General features: G+C 51.7%; 1 protein-coding gene across 1 annotated transcript in view; it reads right to left on the bottom strand.

Annotated features, from left to right (window-relative positions):
• Positions 1-1,324: 1,324 nt before the first annotated feature.
• The window catches only part of TTLL9 (tubulin tyrosine ligase like 9), a 36,722-nt gene continuing 18,984 nt past the window's right edge, over positions 1,325-19,062 (bottom strand). Inside the window, exons 6-15 of the mRNA XM_026503250.2 lie at positions 17,324-17,392; positions 16,398-16,472; positions 15,177-15,267; positions 13,953-13,993; positions 12,968-13,055; positions 9,435-9,493; positions 8,372-8,568; positions 6,586-6,699; positions 5,216-5,340; positions 1,325-1,401 (exon numbers count right to left, since the gene is read on the bottom strand). Of these exons, the coding sequence (XP_026359035.1) occupies positions 1,325-1,401; positions 5,216-5,340; positions 6,586-6,699; positions 8,372-8,568; positions 9,435-9,493; positions 12,968-13,055; positions 13,953-13,993; positions 15,177-15,267; positions 16,398-16,472; positions 17,324-17,392 (936 nt within the window). The remainder of the gene's footprint in view (positions 1,402-5,215; positions 5,341-6,585; positions 6,700-8,371; positions 8,569-9,434; positions 9,494-12,967; positions 13,056-13,952; positions 13,994-15,176; positions 15,268-16,397; positions 16,473-17,323; positions 17,393-19,062) is intronic.

The following is a 19,062-nucleotide window of genomic DNA, read 5'->3' on the forward strand; positions in this document are numbered from 1 at the left end:
CCCCACCCCCCCAAGACAGAAGCTGCACGCTTGGAGCGCAAGGGTGAGAGACGAGGACGCAACACTGGTAGTGCCTGGGATGTGTGCCTGGCTCATGATGCATATCAACGTTGCCCCTTCCTGTCCGGCAGGGTGATGGCTAGGCCAAAGAAAAGCCAATCAGATTGGCCGTCCTGGAGATGAAAGCCTGTGCATGGGGCTATCTGGTCTTGCCTCCCTCACAGGGATGCAAAGAAGTCCCCACGCTCTGGAGGCAGGAGGCCCAGAGTGGCCTGGCTTCTGGCCCTCCCAAGGCTGGCTGGTTCACTTCAGGGGTTTGCCAGTATTTTTACTTCCCAAAACCCTTCCCCTCCCTAGGCAGTCAAAATCTGCTATTTGCAGCCAAAGAGCTGTCCTGCCACTGGGAGAGTTGCAACGGGAGGTGTCTGGGTCCCATAGCAGGTCCCCCATGGAGCGGTTCGCCCACAGCCCGCTCTTTTGCAATCTCTCCTAAACCAAGAGTAGGCTTAGGAATGGGGAATATGGAGAAAAGGCAGAACTTTTACTCTCACCCAACTCCCTATGCCATCTCCTTGCCTGCCAGGCCAAGGCTTTCTGGTTTAAAAAGCTCCCAGCTCAAACAGGAAGGTGCAGACAGGCACCTCCATCACCCAGCTGACTCATGAGACCCTCGCTAAGCAGCTCTGCCTTCCCGATCTTTACCTTGTTCACCTGGGACATGGGGATGCTCTGGCCCACCGGTTTGCAGATGGTCAGGGGAGCTCCATGAGTTCCCTGACACACCAGGTCGGGGTGTTTGAAAGGAGACAGAGCCCAGTAAGCACAATCTAAGTGCTTGAGCAAGCACACCTTAGACCAGTTCCCTAGCCCCTGAACCCCTCCTCCTGAAGGATCATTTTAACCTTTGAGACATCAAAGGGTCAAATCCAGGAGGACTTGGCTTCAGCCAACAGCATCCCCTGAGCCAGGCCCAGTGCGCAGTGACTCCAAGTAATACTTGGCCTGTGCTCATTTATTAGACGTGGTGAGGTGGGATAGCAGGGCTTGCCACAGCGGTCCTCGCTGGGCCTGATCGCCAAGCCAATCCCGCAAAGTTAAAACACGTCCAGTCCCAGGGATCGGCTGTCTCCCCGTGCAGAGGTGCCCGGGGTGGGGTGGGGGCAGCCAGGGGACCCAGATAAGCCCCGAGCGGCCCGCCCAGCCTGCAAAGCTGCGGTCAGGCCAGAGAGAGGGAGGCGAGTGGCGCTGCTGTGCTGGAAACGGGTGGGGAGGGGACTGGGGCGGCACCTCCCGCCCGGTCCGGTCGCTGTCCCTGCCGAGGGGACTAACTGGAGGCTTTCTTCTGGCTCTGAAGGGAGCGGAACAGCTGCCTCAGCTGGGTGTTCCGGTCATTGACGCAGCCTGGAAGGGAAGCCGAGTGTTAGCTGGGATGCCTTGGTAGTGGAGGCTGGGGAGGGGCCTGCACCCCCGGACGGCCAATGGTTCGCGTCCTGACTCCACTCTGCAGCCCGCAAGCAGGTCATTTATCTGCCTCCAGCTTAGTTTTCTCACCTGTAAACCAGGATACCTGCTTTCAGGAGCGAACGTAAGGATCACCAAAAGAAAAAGGTAACATTCATTTCGGCTTACCAGACCCCAGGTGCTGAACGTGGAGGAACGTGTTGAGCCCTCACAGGAATGATGTGTAGAAACTGAGGCTCATAGAAGTTAAGAAACGTGCTCTAAATCACACCGCAAGTAGCAGAACTGAGACTTGAGCCCAGGCTCTGGAGCGCCTGAGGCCAAGCTCTTAACCACTGCTCCACACGACCTTTCCTCTTGGCTTTGCTTGCTGGAAACGCCTGGCCAGCTAGCATAGTGTCTGGCCCGTAACAGGTTGAGCATTCGCTTCCTTCCCTTCCCCAACCCCCTCGGGCAGGCACAAGTGGTTAACAGACCCATTTTCCCCACAAGCGGCCCCTACGCGCCTGGGAGTGTGTCCCAGGCAGTCCCCGCTTGAGAGGCCAACACGAGCTTCCGAGACACCTCCTCCCCCAGCACATTCACCGTGTCACCCACTTTGTGCTTGTCCTCAAGGCAGGTCCATGGGTTTAGTTTAGTTGTGCCAGGCACATGGACGGCACTCACAAATGCTGGCTGAGTGACTGGATCGCTGTGGCCACAGCTATACTGGCCTGGCAGCATCTGCCATCTTTCTTAGCAGCCCCGAGCCCCATCCCTGCCTCCCAGGCACTTGCTGGTCATCAAGGCTTCACCGAACTTCAGGGTTTGCCAAAGTGAGTTCCGTGGGACCCAAGCTTTAACAGGTTCTTTCATAACTCCCAAATCTTCGTGTCCAGTGCTAACCTTTTTTTGGAGTTCTACACTAATTTCTGAGTTACCTGCCGATCTTTCCCCCAGGAAACCCTTCAACACTCCCCTCACTCACTTAGTCCACGCTCTTCCCACCCCAACCAGCCTGCCTTGTACTCACTACCATCCACCCAGACACTCCACAGCAGACTTGGGAATTATTTTTGAGACTTCGAAAGCAGTGGCTGTCAACCCAGGCTGCACTTCAGAGTCAGCGGGACCTTTTAAAAAGACTAATGGCTAGACCAGCTGTATCTTTACCTTCAACAGGCATTAGTGTTTTTGAAGGCTCCTGCAGGATTCCTGTAGCAGCCAAGACGGAGAGAACCACTGGCCTGCATCTTTGCCACTCAAACCAGGTCCAGGCACCAGCAGCATTCATACCCGAGGCGGATGATTGGCAAAGATGGCTGCAACGATCATTCCGCCCCTCTAGGCACTCGTCTCTGCAAGGTGCTTGGCTGCTCCTCCAGCTGGAGGTGGGGCCGTTTCCCTGCCCCGTGAATCTGGGGTGGAGCGGCTTTGACCGATGGATTGTGGCAGGATGACACTATACCGTGGGGCTTCTGAGACTTGGCCTCAAGATGCTTCCCTAGGACTTCTCTCACCTTCTCGGAACCCTGAGACTGCCATGTGAGAAGCCGGGGCTGGACTGCGGGAGGACGAGTGGTCACCCGGAAAAGACGCCCAGCTGACAGCCAGTATCAACCGCCACACGTGTGAACAAGGCTATTCAAGGCCACTGGGTCTCAGTGAATCTGCCAGGTGCCGACAGCCCTCTGAGCAACCCCAGGCAAGACCTGAAGAATCAGCAGGTAAGACAGTAGTTGTGTAAGCCTCTGGGTTTGGGGGGGGCCGGTTTGTTATATGACAACAGTTGACGAATAGAGCGCCCCCTGGGAGCTTGTTAGAAACGCAGACTCTGAAGCCCCCACTCCAGACCCACTGAATCATAATCTGCATTTTAATAAGATTTCCAGATGATTATGTGCACGTCAAAGCTTGAGAGCACTGGATAGTCAGCTTCTAACAACACAACACAGCAGACCCTAGGGAATCGGCTGGAGAGAAGCCTTCCATAAATGCCCTCTCATCCGCCTTCCTCAAGCCAATTACTTGACATCCCAGGCTTCCTTGCAGCTGAGGTGGCCATGTGACCCAGTTCTTGGCAGTAAGGTGTCAGCCCTGGAAGGGTTTCCCTTTTGAAATAGAGTCAAAACCTGTAGGAAAAGTCTTGGCCTTTGGGCCTTCCTGCTTCTTCCTACCTGGGACAAGGACACAGCGTCTGAAGTTGGAGCAACCCGGAAAAAGAGTAGTGCCCTCTCTGGGGGCCTTTTGCATCCATGATGTCAGCCCTGCCTGGCCCACCCCAAGACTTCCTGTGGCTCCAGACAGATCACTCCCTCTCCGTAACTATTAGTTGGCTTTTCAATTGCTTGCAGCCAAACTCAATCCTAAAACATACCAAACTCTAAAAAAGATTTAAAACTTCTTTTCTTAAAAAAAAAAGCCACAAATTAAATTTAAAAGCAAATAACAAATTCAGGAAAATATTTACCATAAGTTTGACAGAGGGGTAATATCATCAATGTATTAACATCCAAGCCCTTTATAAATTTAGGAAACAGCCCACTGAAAAATACACAAAGAGTATGGACAGCTTACAAAAGAAGAAATGCAAATCGAAAAATCTGAAACCTCAGCAATGATTAATGGAACACATAAAACAAGTCAGAACTTTTTTGCCTATCAAGTTGACAAACTTTTTTTTTTAATTTAGAGCAGGCAAATTTGTGTAATCTTTCTAGAAAGCAATTTAGTTGTAATAAGTCCATCCTTCTGAAGTAATTCTACTTCTAGGAATCTGTCTTAAAGAAACAGCAGGAAATTTCAGCTGAGCTTTGTGAGAGAATGTTCATCATGGCATAGCATTATTTATAAAAGTAAGAAATTGGAATCCTGCCAAGTGCTCAATTATAAGAAACGGATTTAGTAAGGTTGGCATATATACAAGCTGGAATATTTTACAGCCATATAGTAGTTTTGCTTTTAACTGTGGTCAGGGACAGGATTTTCTAGGGGCCAAGCATTCAGGTTATAGAGTAAGAGAGACTAGGGTTCAAGTCCTCGCTCACCATTTATAGCTGGGACCATCAGCAAGTTATGTAACATCTGGAGACCGTGTCCCCATCTGTAAAATGATAGGAGCTGCCTAAAAATAAAATAATGTATGTAAAATATTTAGCTCGGACCTGGCCAAAAAGTTTCCAGAAGAGAGGCTCTTATTAATATCGTTGAATGACGTGGAATACGCTATGTGGAAAAGTGGGACTCAAAACTCCAGCCCAGTGTTCATTTTGGAAAAGAAAAAGTGTGAATATATGCATTTTTGAAACACTGGAAGGAAATGCAACAGATTGTTAAAGTTAGTTCTGTCTGGATGTTTTATTTCCTTTTGGTTTTCAAATATTCTACAAGGAATGAATACTTTTTATAATCAGGAAAAATTTTCACTTTTTAAAAACCAAGTTTAAAGTCAAGCCCTGAAGTCCTTAATTTCTTTTAACATAGTGTGCTTTTTTTTCCCCACCTAAGCCTTTTGAAATCCACCTCCTGACAGATTAATAATAGCTCTTCCTATGTACCAGGTGGTGTTCTAGGCATATACTGAGAGTAAAAACTCTTCAATTTCCATTTTATAGATGAGGAACAGAGAGGTTAAGTCCCTTGCCCAAGGTCACACAGCTGGTAGATGGTAGGTCAAATGAAAACAGTCTAACCACTGTGCCAAGCTGTCTCCTAGACTACGTGGCTCCTCTCACGACCCATCCCCAGTGCCCATTCCCCACCTGGCCCCACGTACCAAGGTGTGTGTTGGTCACAAAGTTCCCCATCCCCGACAGGTCAGGAGCCCCCTCTTCTCTGCTGACAGGGCCATCATTCCACATGAGGTCAAAGCCTCCCACTCGCTTCTCCCTTCCTGTGAGCCTGGATGGGCAGGAGATACGAGGGGGTAATGAAGGTGCACCAGGTGGGGCCCGAAGACCCAGGCCAGTCCTCCCTGCTCCCTCCCTGCACCCTGGTGCCCACACTGTCAGAATTCCTTCTTTTGTCCACCCATTTCCTGGGGGCCCACACAGGTCTCAGAGGGGGTCATCTCCCACGTTGTCCCAGGCTCCTGCCCTTACCCTCAGTAACATGAATCTATTTATACTTAAAGTCTGCCATCCTTTCTGGACCACAAAATCCAGGAAAGCAGGAACTAGGTCTGTTGTGTCCTTTACTGTGTCCCCAGAGTGTGGCACAGGTCCCGGCACATAGTAGGGGCTCAAATGTTTGTTGAATGAATATGTGATGGTGGATATAGAGGACACTTGAGGTTCTGCCTGCCCAGCACCCACTTTAGCTTCTTTCAGCCTAAGGGTACTTGGCTTTTCGTTTGAGAACTACTCCTCCCTCCCTCCCTCACATGGCTCAGATGGGGCTGATCCCACCCCCCTGGGACATGGGCACAAGGTGTAGGCCCAGTCAATCAGAGTCACAATGATTGGTTCAGAGACGGGCATGTGACATAATCCCCACCAATAAGAATGAGAGCCCTCAAACTTTTGCTGGATTAATTGGGAAAAAGCTAATGCATAGGAAAGAGGTGAGGGATGGGGAGGGGGAGAGAGAAAGGGAGAGGAAGGGAATGAGAGAGACAGAGAGAGACAGAGCCAGTGAGCAGAGAGACCAACAAATACCAACTGAGCGCCTGGATTCAGCCATTCCTGAAGTCAGACCCTGGATTTTTCCCATTATATACACATTGTTGTAACAATGTATAGTCTCTTACTGAACACTTACAGTGAGCTAGGCACTTTACAATAAATAATCTTGGTAAATTAATGTAAGAATCTTAAGAGGTAAACATGTTTCCTATTTTACACATGAGGAAACTGAGGCTCAGACAGGTGAAGTCCAGTGCCTCATGGTCAGGACGTATGGAGGAAATCCTGCTGGGCTGAATCTCAGGAGGCTGCAGTTGGTCCTTCTCTGCCCTGAAAGTGCTGAGCCCTTGGACCAGGATCTAACCCTGTGTGGACATCTGTTTGTCCATCTATAACACGGCAAGCAGGCCTCAGCCACCCCTACGTGCCGCTGTGAGTAAGTCCCAGTGCTGTGAGTTCTGTCTTCCTTGCGGGGAGCTCCAGCTGCCATGTACAGCGGTGCCTGAGCGAGGCTGCCCCTCACCTGGCCTCCATGTCCACGACATGCAGGGTGTCTTCCAAGAGGCGGGTCTTGAGCTCATAGTCCTCCTGGCTGCTGGCTGTCAGCGACGGGGACGCGTTGACCTCCAGGAGCCACCTGGGGAAGGAGGGGAATGGAGGGCCTTAGGGTTACCTGGTCCTTGGGGACCAGGAATTTCGTGGAGAGGCTACATGTGGTGCCTGGGCCCAACCCTCAATTCAACCAAGGTCGCTCTTTCCATTTTTCCACTAGAAGAAAGGTCTCAGGGGCTAAAACTTTTTGAAAACAATGGTCACAAACTCGAAACCCCCCAGGGGCAGGTTGTACCTGAGTGTGGACAGCTGGAGGGGGAGGAGTGATCTCGCCATCCTCCTATTGCTCTTCCTCCTTCCAATAGAGCCATGAGTGCGAAACCGATTCCCCTTTCCTAGTGAAGCCTGGCCTGCCAAGGGCAAGCGCCCGGCCACTGCGGGTGGTGGGTGGCGGGAGCAGGGAGGGGTGGAGACTGGCGAGCGGGAAAGAGCCAGCCACGGGAGAGCGCTTGTTGCCCCGGTCCCTGCAGGAGACCGCTGCCCTGTGGGAGTGTGAACCCGGGTCGGCTGACCCTCTGAGTTTTCCAGAAAAGGCAAAACTCCAGATTGTTTTGTAAATGTCTCCCCATTTTTTAGAGATTGTCAATGAACTTAAATCAAAAAACCATCTGGGGGCACCTGGGTGGCTCAGTCGTTAAGCGTCTGCCTTTGGCTCAGGGCGTGATCCCAGCAATCTGGGATCGAGCCCCACATCAGGCTCCTCCGCTATGAGCCTGCTTCTTCCTCTCCCACTCCCCCTGCTTGTGTTCCCTCTCTCACTGGCTGTCTCTATCTCTGTCAAATAAATAAATAAAATCTTTAAAAAAACAAAAAACCATCTGAAGTCCAAACTCAAAGTGTCTATGGGCCAAAAGCAGCCCAGGGGCCTCCAGCTTGCAAACTCTGGTTTTGCACAACCCGGTCGTTGCCGGACAAGAACTGGGGCCCAGGGAGGGAAGGGCTCACCCAGCAGGTCCGTGACAGACACAGCCCCTCCACTCCCATGTCCACTTTAATGCCCGCAGCAGGGGGCAGAGAAGAGACCCCCTGGCTCCAGGACCCTGTTTCTCTCGAAGCTGTGTCTGATGTAGGTCTCATTCCAGGGCTCCAACTCCTGGCTCCGAAAGCCCCTCCACACCTGTCCAGTGACCCCTGGGAGGCGATGGGCTCCAGGAGACGCAGTGCTCGCCCAGAAATGATGACCCTGGGTCTGGCTCTGCCCTTGACTTACTGCGTGGCCTCAGGCACCCAGAACAACCCCGTTGGGCTTCTGAGTCCTTTTGTATCACATGGGGGCCATCGCTGTGGTGCCTGCCGCCTCAGGCATGTTTTCCTCATTGCAACCCCCTCCGTGGGCACTGTGGGAGTGCACCAAATTCTTGGCAGGAAGCGACATGGTAACAATATCCCCTTACGTGGCACTTTGCATCCTGAAAGCGGTAGGGCTTACAGAGAAGTCTCTTGCCTGGTACTAGGGAAGGATCCCTGACTCAGCAGATGTTCTGGAAAGGTCTCTCAGGGCCAGGCATGGGGTTCAGGGCTTTATAGACAATACCCCATTTATCCCTCATACTAATGCTATATGCACAATGCCCATTTTACAGATGGGCAAACTGAGGCACAACACGAGGAAGTGGCAGAGATCAAGCGCGGGCCGTCCGGGTACAGCGTGTGTACGACACCCCCCCACTCCCCGGGCCGCCAGCCTGCCCACTTACGGCTTGAGGTTCTGGTCGATGAGGATGTCATAGCCGTACAGCTCAAAGCAGTGCTTGTCGCTGATGATCACCTTCTGCACACTCTGCAGGCTCCGGACGAAGATGTTGTCCATGTCGCCGAAGAGCGTCTCCACCGCCTCGGGCCCGTGCTTGGATGCGAGGTACTGACGGAAGCGCTGCAGCATCCACTTGCAGCCCTGGGGCCCCGAGCGCCCAGCGTGGGGTGGGAGAGGGAGCCTCAGCTAACCGGGACCCCGCCTGCTGGGACCCCCAATCACCATTGCGTGGCCCTTGGGCTTCGACAAGAGGGGCCCAGGCCTGAGGCCGGTGATTAGAACTCTGACATTGTCCCTCTTGTGGGGCAAAGCTACTGCATGCTTGGGGGGCGGGGGTGCCTACCCAGAGCCTGTGCCTCTCTTTCTAGAGCACAGCCAGGGTACCCAAGACCCCATTAGTCGCTGCCCAAACACCCTGCACAGGCTTCTCCCCCTGGGCCTGCCTTCCTGGGGACAGACTGCACTGACCATATGTGTACCCAAGGCCCAAAGCCGACCAACTGGTTACTGTTTTCAGGAAAACGGGAGATGTGTGCATGCAGGAGACCCCCACTGTGTGGGATGGAGCTGGGGGAGGGAAAAGAAGGGAGTGGGTGTGAGCTGGGGGGCTAGCTCTCCCTGTGCCCCACTGTTCTGGCTCTTAACTCTGGGAAGTCTGAGAATTCTAAATTTGAACCTGGCCTTGCAGGTTATTAGACAGGCGGATGGATGGATGATAGATAGATAGAAGGATGGATGGATGGATGGATGGATGGATATATACTTGTCAAGGTAGGAAGATAGAACACATTTTGTTACAGGGTGTGTTTCTTTGAGTTGTAACAACTATTTAGACACATGACGTGTGGGTCTCCATCTGTACTCTTGCTCCGGGCCCCGCAAGTGGGAAGGGTGCTCCTGACCTCACTGGTGAACTCTGAGCCCAAGATAGGCCTGTCCCAGGCTCCTCCCCACCCAACCCAGTCCCAAAAGGCTGGACCCGGAGGGCAGAAGCCCAGCTTCCTCACCTTCTTTGGGTGGTAGTCAGGAGATGTCTTCTGCACGGCAACATTGGTGAGGTGAACGTCTGGGAGAGGTTGGTGGTCAAGGACTAGTGTGAACACGAAAGACCAGCCCTGTCCCATGTAGCCCCCAGAGACCAAACAAGACTCGTACTTGGCCATTGATGAGGAAGGCTACCAAACAGCCCAGACAGCAGGGATATGGGCCTTGGAATGAGATGGGCTTGGGTTCAAATCCCGCCTCCATCTTTACTGGCTGTGCGCCCCTGAGCAAGTCACTTAACCTCTGAGCCTGTTTCCCCACCCATTAAGTGGGGTACATAGGTGGGGAAAGAGGCAGAGAGTAAGCAAACCATCAAAACCAATCTGTAGAGAAGTGAAACTGATTAGTTATGAAATCTTTCAGCAGGAAGATTTGTTTGGCTTAGAAATGACCATAGAAATCACAGAGGAAGTCCTTGGGTGAGCCAACCATGTAAACATAAAAATAATCAGATATCAAGGCAAGAATGAAAAGCAAGCATGACTAGAGACAAGATTTGTAGCAACTATGACAGGTTAATGTTTTTGTCACATGAAAATCCCACATAAATTGTTAACAATAAAAATTTATGACCCTAATAGATAAGTAGATAAAGGGATAGGAACACATCAGAGGAGACGTAACTGACAAAAGACCATCTGGGATAATGCCTGAAGTTTCCAGTAATAGAAGATACCCAATTTTAAAGGGATGCAAATGGGGCAAAGATACAATTGTCGGAAGAAATGCAAATTCTAAGGCAAAACCCTGGTTCCCCATTAAGTCAGTTGCATATTTTTTGACCTTTTTATTTGGAAAAACTCAAAACTCACAGAATCATCACAAGTATAATGAATGCCCATTTACACTTCACCTACACGTGCCAGTTGTTTTAGAAATGTCTTTTTAAAATGGTTGTCTTCAGTACTGGAGAGCAGGGATAAAATGGGCCCTGTCAATGGAAGGGTAAAAATACAAAAGAACCTTCTGGAAAATAATCTAGCCATAAGCCCTTGACCCAGAATTTACACTTCTGCAATGTCATCTGAAAGAAAACATTTAAATATAGTAAAAGATTTATGAAAAATATGTTTCTTTGCGGCCTTATATGTCATAATTGTAGGAAATTGAATACTTTCCTAATGCCTGTGGCATGGAGGATTAGTAACTCAGTAAATCCACTCAGAGGAATTTTTTATAACTAATAAAAAATGTCTGCAAGGAAAATACTGACATGTTTAGTGGGAAAACAGTTATGTTTATATGTTGGGATCACTCCTTTATAAAATACAAACACCGACAAAAAAACCATACAAATGAACCTGGGAGGAAATGCATCAGAAGGGTAAGTAGCTGTCTCCAGAAAACGGGACTAGAAAAGGCTATTCTCCCGCCTCCCCCCTTTTTATACATTTTCTGAATTTTCTGATTTGTCTTTAAAAAGCTGTACTACTGGTATTGCGAAAGCTGTACTCTTTAAATGTGTTATCATTTTTATTATTAAAGTAATACATAATGGTTGTAAAAACAATTCATAAAACAGGAAAACATGTCAAATGGGAAAATTACAGTTCCTGGCCTGATTCTAATCCTCCGTGTTTTTCAGAAATAATAAATTAGTGAACATCCTTTCTCACCTTCTTCTAATCAGCAACATCCTTCCTTAAAAGCCAAATCAGGATCATGAACCTACCAGCCCCACACCTGCGTGTTGTTATTCACTTAATAGTCTGTCTTAGATGCCTCTCCGTACCGTTCAACTAACCTCATTGCAACAGCTGTGCAATTGCACGCAGATGCTTTATTATTCCTTTTACCACCCCGCAAGGGAGTTTTAACTGATTTCTATTTATTTTTACAGTGTTGAGGTGGTTATTTTTGTATTCTGTGTATGTATGTGTGTATAATATATGTATATATATATATATGCATATAGTATTTGAATAACTGTGTGAACCATATTAAAAAATTGAAATACATATATTTAAGGTCAGGTTAAAATATGTCGTCTTATTTTGTGATCCAAAGTTGCTTTATTACTTTCTTTTTTTTTTTTAAAGAAGTATTTATTTATTTATTTATTTGAGAAAGAGGGCGAGCAGGGGGGAGGGGCAGAGGGAGAGGGAGAGAGGGTCCCTAGCAGACTCTGCGCTAGGCTCGCGTAGCCTGACGTGGGGCTCGATCCCAGGACCCTGAGATCACGATCTGAGCTGAAATTAAGAGTCGGTCACTCCACCCACTGAGCCACCTAGGTGCCCCCAAAGTTGCTTTATTATTTTAAAAGTTGGGTGTGTCATAGAAGCAAATATGGCGAAATCTTAACATCTGTCAAATCTGGATGATGGATGCCTGGATTTCTCTGATAGTCTTTTCTACATTTTTCTATGTGTTTTATTCAACGTTTAAAAATTAAAAACAATGAAAGGAAGTTGTGGAAAATAATGTGTATTCACTCACTGCGCAAACAGCAAAGCCTCGCTAACTGGAAAGTAGTCCTGGAGGAGGCTGGGATTTGCTTATTAAGGCCCCAGGACCCCAGAGATACACAAACACTTGTCAACAGGGGGGAGAGGACGACTAAGGCGTGCTGAGCGCTCACTCTGGGCTCAGCACTGTCCTAAGTGCTTTTCCAATTTCTTGTACTTCCTTCCAGAGATGTCTGTGCACAGATAGAGAGAGAGAATCTGTAATGCGAATGGAAGCATACTTTGCTTTTTTCCAATTGACAACATACCACCGAGATTATCTCATATCTGTACGTAAAGCACGGCCCCCTTCCTTCTTAACAGCCACATGGTATTCCATCGTGTAAATGAGCCATCGCTTTTCTTTTCTTTTCTTTTCTTTTCTTTTCTTTTTTTTTTTTGCTCTCACAAACAAGGCTGTGCAGAGCATGACCTTTCAACTTCTCTTTTCCTACACTGTGAGTGCACACGTAGGGGAAATTCCCCGAAGGGAATTGATTGCTGGGTCAGAGGGCATGTGTTTTTGTTTTTTGATAGACATTTGCCCGATTGCCTCCGAAGCAGTTGTACCAATTTACACTCCATCAGAGACAAGTATATCACCCCAGCCTCGCCGGCACAGTGTGTTACCGAGTTTCCGGTCTCTGCCAGCGCGCTGGCCGGAAAGGACATTGCATGTGGGTGAATACGTGAGCCAATGACCAAAGCACGTGAGAGGATGCAAATGTTCTCCAAAGGGGCTCGAACTCTCCCATCCAGTGACTCTGACCCAGGGCGGATGGCAGGCACACCTCCAAAATGATCGTCAGGCAGAGCAGTTTGGGGTGAGCTGCTCTGAGCTGAGTGGGGCAGCTCTCCTGGGATCCCTGGGGGCTCCCCCACCCCTACAAGACTGTCAGGGCCTGGAGGAAGGGACCAGGTCCATCTTGTTTGCTGCTGTGTCTCTGTGCCCAGACCACATCCTCTGTGGAATGAATACGTTCTCCCAGACCAGCTGGGGGAGGGAAGGGGCAGGGTGCATGGGGGATGGGTAGGCAGCGATCCCAGGATACACTGGTCGTCAATGCTGCTCAGGGTGAAGCGGGTGTTGGAGAACCGGGCAAAGCCATCCCGGTAGAGCCAGGCCCGAAGCGGGATGTACTGCGTCCAGGAGGGAAAGGAGGGAGAAGCAGGGGAGGGGGTGAATAGGGGCCCTTTTGCCCCTCCGAGCTTTTGCACCTGCTGTTTCCTCTGCCTCGAGCATCCTTCCTTCCTTCCCACATCACCCCTCAAGAATCTGCTCCAATGTCAGCATCTGATTCTACCCCCTCCCTCCCTGGTGTTGGGGGCAGGAAGAAGATGCAGAAGGGGACAGAATGAACAGGCCTCTTCTCTGTTCCACCACCACGGGCAACACCCCGGCTCAGGGTGGGTCCATAGCCCCACCAGACAATAAGCTCCAGAGCACAGGGGCTGAGCCTGCCTCCCACACCCCCGTGTCCTGTGCCCCGCAGAGCCACATACCATGACGGTCTGAACGCTGCTGAATGAGCGGGTGGGGGGAGGGAGCATAGGAACACCTCATTTGAGAGTAGGCTCCAGGGCTAGGCTGTCTGGATTCGAACCCCAAATCTGTCAGTCACCAGTGTGTGACCTTGGACAAGTCCCTCAACCCCTCTGTATCTGTTTCTTTGTCTGTAAAATGAGGATGGTAACAGAACCTACCTCCCCGGTTATTAGGAGGGCTGCATGAAACAGAATCTGCCAAGTACCGGGGCTTGGTACTCGGCAGTGCTCAGTAAGTTAGCTGCGGTTACCGGGGATGGTGAGTGAATGAAGGACAGGTAGAGGGCAAATCCAGACTGCGGGGTCTCTAAGACGGCAAAAGTGGGATCGGTTTACCCACCCCCACCTTGTCCTCAGATGCCTCCTGGGCTCTCCCAGGCAGGCAAAATCAGACAAGCTCGCACAGGTGCCCCCCAGAATGGCTTCTGCCCCGCCTCCCGGTCCAGCTGTTCCTCACCTGTGGCTGGAGGAGGCCCCCTCTTAGCTACTCACCGACATCACCAGCACATAGACGCGCAGGTCAAACTTGCGGCCTGTCGGGCGAGAGAAGCATCCATGCAGCCAGTACTGACCGTGGTCCAGGCACCGCGCTAGGTTTGTGGGTTATAGTGATGGACAGACAGACGGGAATGCCAATAAAAGCACACGAGGTACAAGGAGAGGGTGACTGGCAGGGAGGGTTAATACCCGGGAAAGCCTGGGGCGCCTGGGTGGCTCAGTGGGTTAAGCATCCACCCTGGGCTCAGGTCATGATCTCCAGGTCCTGGGATCGAGCCCCAGCCTCAGGCTCTCTGCTCGGCGGGGAGTCTGCTTCCCCCCTCCCCCTACCCCTCCCTGCCCCCAGCTGGTGCTGTCTCTCCCTATCTCTGTCTCTCTCAAATAAATAAATAAATAAATAAATAAATAAATAAATAAATAAAATCTTAAGAAAGAAATGGCGCAGAAAGGCCGAAGACATGGGGTCAAGGAAGGCTTCATGGAGAAGTGGTGACCTACAGGAACAGAGGTGCCCACCTAACCCAGAGGGGCAGGCCTCAGGGCTTGGGGCAGGAGGAATGGCCGGGGCAGAGGCCCAGAGGGGGCAGAGTGGAAGGAGACGAGGTCGGTGAGGTCAGTGAGGTCAGCGAGGTCAGCAGGGGCCAGCTCACGCGGTTTTTGGATTGTGTTTTGCCAACCATGGGAAGCCACTGAAGGGTGTCTTGTCCCCCTGGCTACTGGGTTGGAACGGAGCACAGGGGACCAGAGCAGCAGTGGGCACCAGTGAGGACAGGAGGGGGATGGAAGTGGTCAGATGGATTCAAGAGTTGCGTGGGAGCCTGATGGAGGGCAGAGGTGGGAGGAGAGAGGGACACAGCCAGAATGGTCTCCCACCTCTGGCTTAGCAACCAGGGGCTGGAGGGGCCGGGGACGTGGGGAGGCTGGGGAATGAGCCACATGGCGGGAGGAGGGCGAGGTCGGATTTTAGGCTCGCTGTGGGGCTTGAGTTGCTGGGAGGTCCCCAAAAGGGCGGGCCACAGGCTGTGGGACATCAGGATCCGGGGTGTCGGGGTGAGGTCTCAGCTGGAGACAGAAAGCCGGGGTCACTAGCATCTGGGGTTTGTTTAAAACCACGAGAAAGGATGTGGTCCCTGGGGGAGGGAGGGGAGGACGTTGCCCAGGGAGGTGAGAGCAGTCAAGCAGCACAGACACTGTTCTGGGCAGAGGCGTCCATCTCACCTCCTATCAGGTAGGGATTTTCGATATAGCGCTGAGCTACGTAGTTCTCCACAGGGATCTCATCCTTCTGGTCATCAGAAGTTCTCGCATCCTGGTCGTGATAATAACTATTATTAACATTTATGGAGCATTCCTTGTGTAGGAGGCATTGTGTTAGGTACTCTCCTCGGGGTATATCAACCCCTATCAGGGAAGTACTCATGTTTTCCCTGGTTTATAGATGAGAAACGGAAGCACAGAGAGGGGGAGTGACTTGCCCAAGGTCACACAGCTGTGCAGTGGTACAGCTGGGAAGTGGACCCGCAGGCTGGGCCCAGAGCCTCGGCATTTAACCTCCAGACCTGTGCTGTCCATTTACATGTAAACTGATTAAAAGTAACTGAAATTAGATACTCCCACATGGATGAACCTTGCGGACATTACGCTAAGTGAAATAAGCCAGACACAAAGGACAACTACTGTCCACTTAGATGAGGTCCCTAGAGTCATCAAATCCACGGAGATGGAAATAGAAGGGTGGCTGCCAGGCGCTGGGGTGGGAAGGGGAAATAGGGAGCTGGTGTTTCTTGGGGACAGAGTTCTGGAAGTAGATGAGAGAGATCTGGAGGTGGACGGTGGTGATGGCTGCACAACAGTGTGGATATACTTCATGTCACTAAATTATACACTTAAAAGTGGCCAAAATGGTAAGTTTTACGTATGTAAAAGAAAGAAAGGAAAAGAAATTTAAAATCCAGCCCTCGAGTGGCACCAGCAGCTTTTCAGGCGCTCGATGTCAACCCGCGGCTAGCAGTCGCCACGCCGGGGAGAGCACAGGTGCGCACCGTCCCACCTCTGTAGAAGGTTCCGTTGGTCAGCACTGCCTACAGCACCTCTGAGACGCCCAAGGACGTTCTGGCCCCTTCTCTGCCTGCGAGTCCGCCCCCCGCCAGCACAGCCCAGGAAGGCCGCAATGCCTTCTCTCGCACCCGCACTGAACCTCACGTCCGCAGCACCCTTTCTCACCCTCTGCCCCCCTTCACATAACCTGTGAGAAAACCGGGGCCCAAAAGCAAGTGTCACACACTTGGTGAGGTCACACAACAGCCCTGTGACAGGGAGCCCCTGGAACTCAGGGTTCCCGGCCCCCGGAGCAGAATTTTCTACTCTTACTGTCACCCCTCCCCAAGGTAACCTGGCCTTCCCTTCCTGGGCCCCGGACCACCCCCCACCTGTACTCACATGGCTGCCGGAAGGATTGACCGCGCTCCGGGCTGGCGGGGCCTCTAAGCTGGCGAGCTTCTTTCCCGCGGTACCCTGCCGTTCCATGGGAGGAATGAGGACACACAGGGGAAGGGGAAATTCATCTATCGAGTACCAGCTCGTGAAGGAGGTGCTGGTCGTGTAGGAGCTGGTCATCCCGATCTTCTCACTCACCCTGCACTGTTAGCATCTCTAAGGTTCAGAGGGGTTCAGCAATTTCCCCAAGAACACACAGCAGTTGAGTGGCAGAGGCAGGACTGGAACCAGGATTTCTGCTACACCCGTGTCGGGGGTAGGGATGGGGTGGTGGGGAGGGAGGGAGCGACCTGAGGCCCAGCCTAGGATCTACAGGAAGTGTCGGCCGGACTCTCTCCAACAGGTGACCAGGGGGCCCAGGTACAGAGGCCGTGTTCTCTGGTTTAGGCATATTAACTCATTGTGTCCTCAGCAGGTGTTGTCACTACTATCCCCCATGTCCTTGGGCACAGACAGGTGAAGTATCTTGCCCAAGGTCACACAGCCCTTAAGGGGCAAGATCAAGATTTAAACCCAGGCCATCTGCGGGGCACCTGGGTGGCTCAGTCGGTTAAGTGCCTGCCTTCAGCTCAGGTCATGTTCCCAGGGTCCTGGTATCAAGCCCCACACTGGGCTCCCTTCTCAGTGGAGAGCCTAGCTTCTCCCTCTCCCTCTCCCCCTGCTTGTGCTCCCTCTCTCTCTGTCAAATAAATTAATTAAAAAAAATAAAATAAAATAAGCCCAGGCAATCTGGCTTCAGAGACCCCCTTCCTAGGGGCCCCAGAGCTTCTCTGCCAGCCCTCCAAGCTTTGAAGGGGGGAGGGCGGGGCCCCTCATTGCAGCAGGGGCAGAGGGAGGTTTCGGAAGCCAGGGGGGAGAGGCAAGCTTACCTTCCTCCAGTCCATGATGTCCTTCAGCCTCCGGAAGAGGAAAATGCCCTTCCCCTGCGAGCGGGCTACCTGGGGTGAAGGTGAGTGCGGACAGGTCGGCTCTCAGCTCCGTGCAGCTCCTTGATGGCCCCTGTGCCTGGGGCACCAACCCACCATTTCTCTGTCTCTATCTTCCCCACGGGCTTCCAGCTCTCAGAGGAATGGCCGGGCCCAGCGCCATGGGGCCCAGCCACAGAGAAGGCACTGAGCCTGGCGGAAGGGAGAGGAAGCAGGGAAGAGAGAGAGGCCGACTTCGCTCACAAAGGCATACAATGGCATGAATAATACAAAAGAGCAGACAATTAAAAAACCATTTCTAACAGTCTTGGGAACACATCATCCAATTCTTTTTTTGGAAATCAGTTTGCCTTCCTAATTAGGTTTTGCTTCAGCTAATACTGATCAGTCTGCCATTACTGAATCCCAGCATGGATAATTCATGGCTTCAGAGTCTAGGGGCTGGAAACATCTTTAATATCATGCAGAGCAGTCAGCACCAAAGGCATTGCTCCCTCCTGTGAAATCCCTCTGTGCTGGTCACCGGCCTGGCCTGGCCTGTCCACAGTGCCGGGGAGCTCGCTACCCTCCCCCACCTCCTGACGCAGCCCATATGTTGCAGGATAACACTATTCATCAGTCATCCCAAAGGTATAGATTAGGTGACTACCGTGTGCTGGGCACGATGCTATCGCAGTGACCTAGACTTCATAGAGCTAACCTGTGTTGAGCTCAAATTTGCCAGCTGGCTCTGGCCTGTAGGGCCTCCTACAACAACTCTAATCCCTGGGCCCCAGAACAGCGCTTTGACCATCTGTAGCCACTAAGCAGGTCCCCCTGAGTCCTCTTTTCTCTAGCAGTAAGGCACCCACGGAATGCAAACCCTCGTTTCCCTCTGTTCTCCTCTGAGCACGGCCCAGTTGGCCAGTGTGAGGATCTTTGTACAACACAGGGGCAGGCAGAGCGGTCGGGCACGGCTGGCCAGGTTGCCCACTGCGTGAAGGGCTCCCAGTCATGGGGGCAGTGGGAGCCCAAACCCAGCCCCGCCCTGCCCGCAGCGCCGTGTGCGTGATTCGGGGCTATGTACACCCAGAAGACGAGGTGCCCACAGCCGTGGAGCACTGGGAGGGCTCAGGGGCAGCCACCTGTGCACCGCTATTCTGGAAAGCAACTCATCAGTGCGCATCAGCGGTTCCCACAGCTCACGGCCATGCAAGACTTAAACCCACTTCACGGAAGAAGGTCACCTCATGGAAACAATGGAAAGTCACTCAACTTCATTAGTCTCAAGGAAATGCAAATGAAAACCCCAAGAGGATACCACTCTGCGCTCCTTGAGAGTGGTTAAAATTAAAAACGAACAATAGGGGCGCCAGGGTGGCTGGGGGGGGGGCGTTGAGCGTCAGACTCTGGGTTTCGGCTCAGGTCACCATCTTGCAGTGGTGAGGTCCAGCCCTGCATCGGGCTCTGTGCTCATTGTGAAGTCCGCTTCAGATTCTTTCTCCCTCTCTCTGCCCCTCCCGGCTTCCTCTCTTTCTCTCTCTGTCTAAAATGAATAAATAAAATCTTTGGTAAAAGATTAAAACAATGAAAAACGAACAACAGCAGGTGTTGGTGAGGCTGTGGAGAAACTGGCATTCACAGCTGCAGGTGGGAGTGCACGTCGTTGGAAACGGGCGGCTTCCCTAAAGCTGAACACAAGC

This window comes from Ursus arctos, unplaced genomic scaffold (assembly GCF_023065955.2).
Source record: "Ursus arctos isolate Adak ecotype North America unplaced genomic scaffold, UrsArc2.0 scaffold_16, whole genome shotgun sequence".
NCBI lineage: Eukaryota > Metazoa > Chordata > Mammalia > Carnivora > Ursidae > Ursus > Ursus arctos.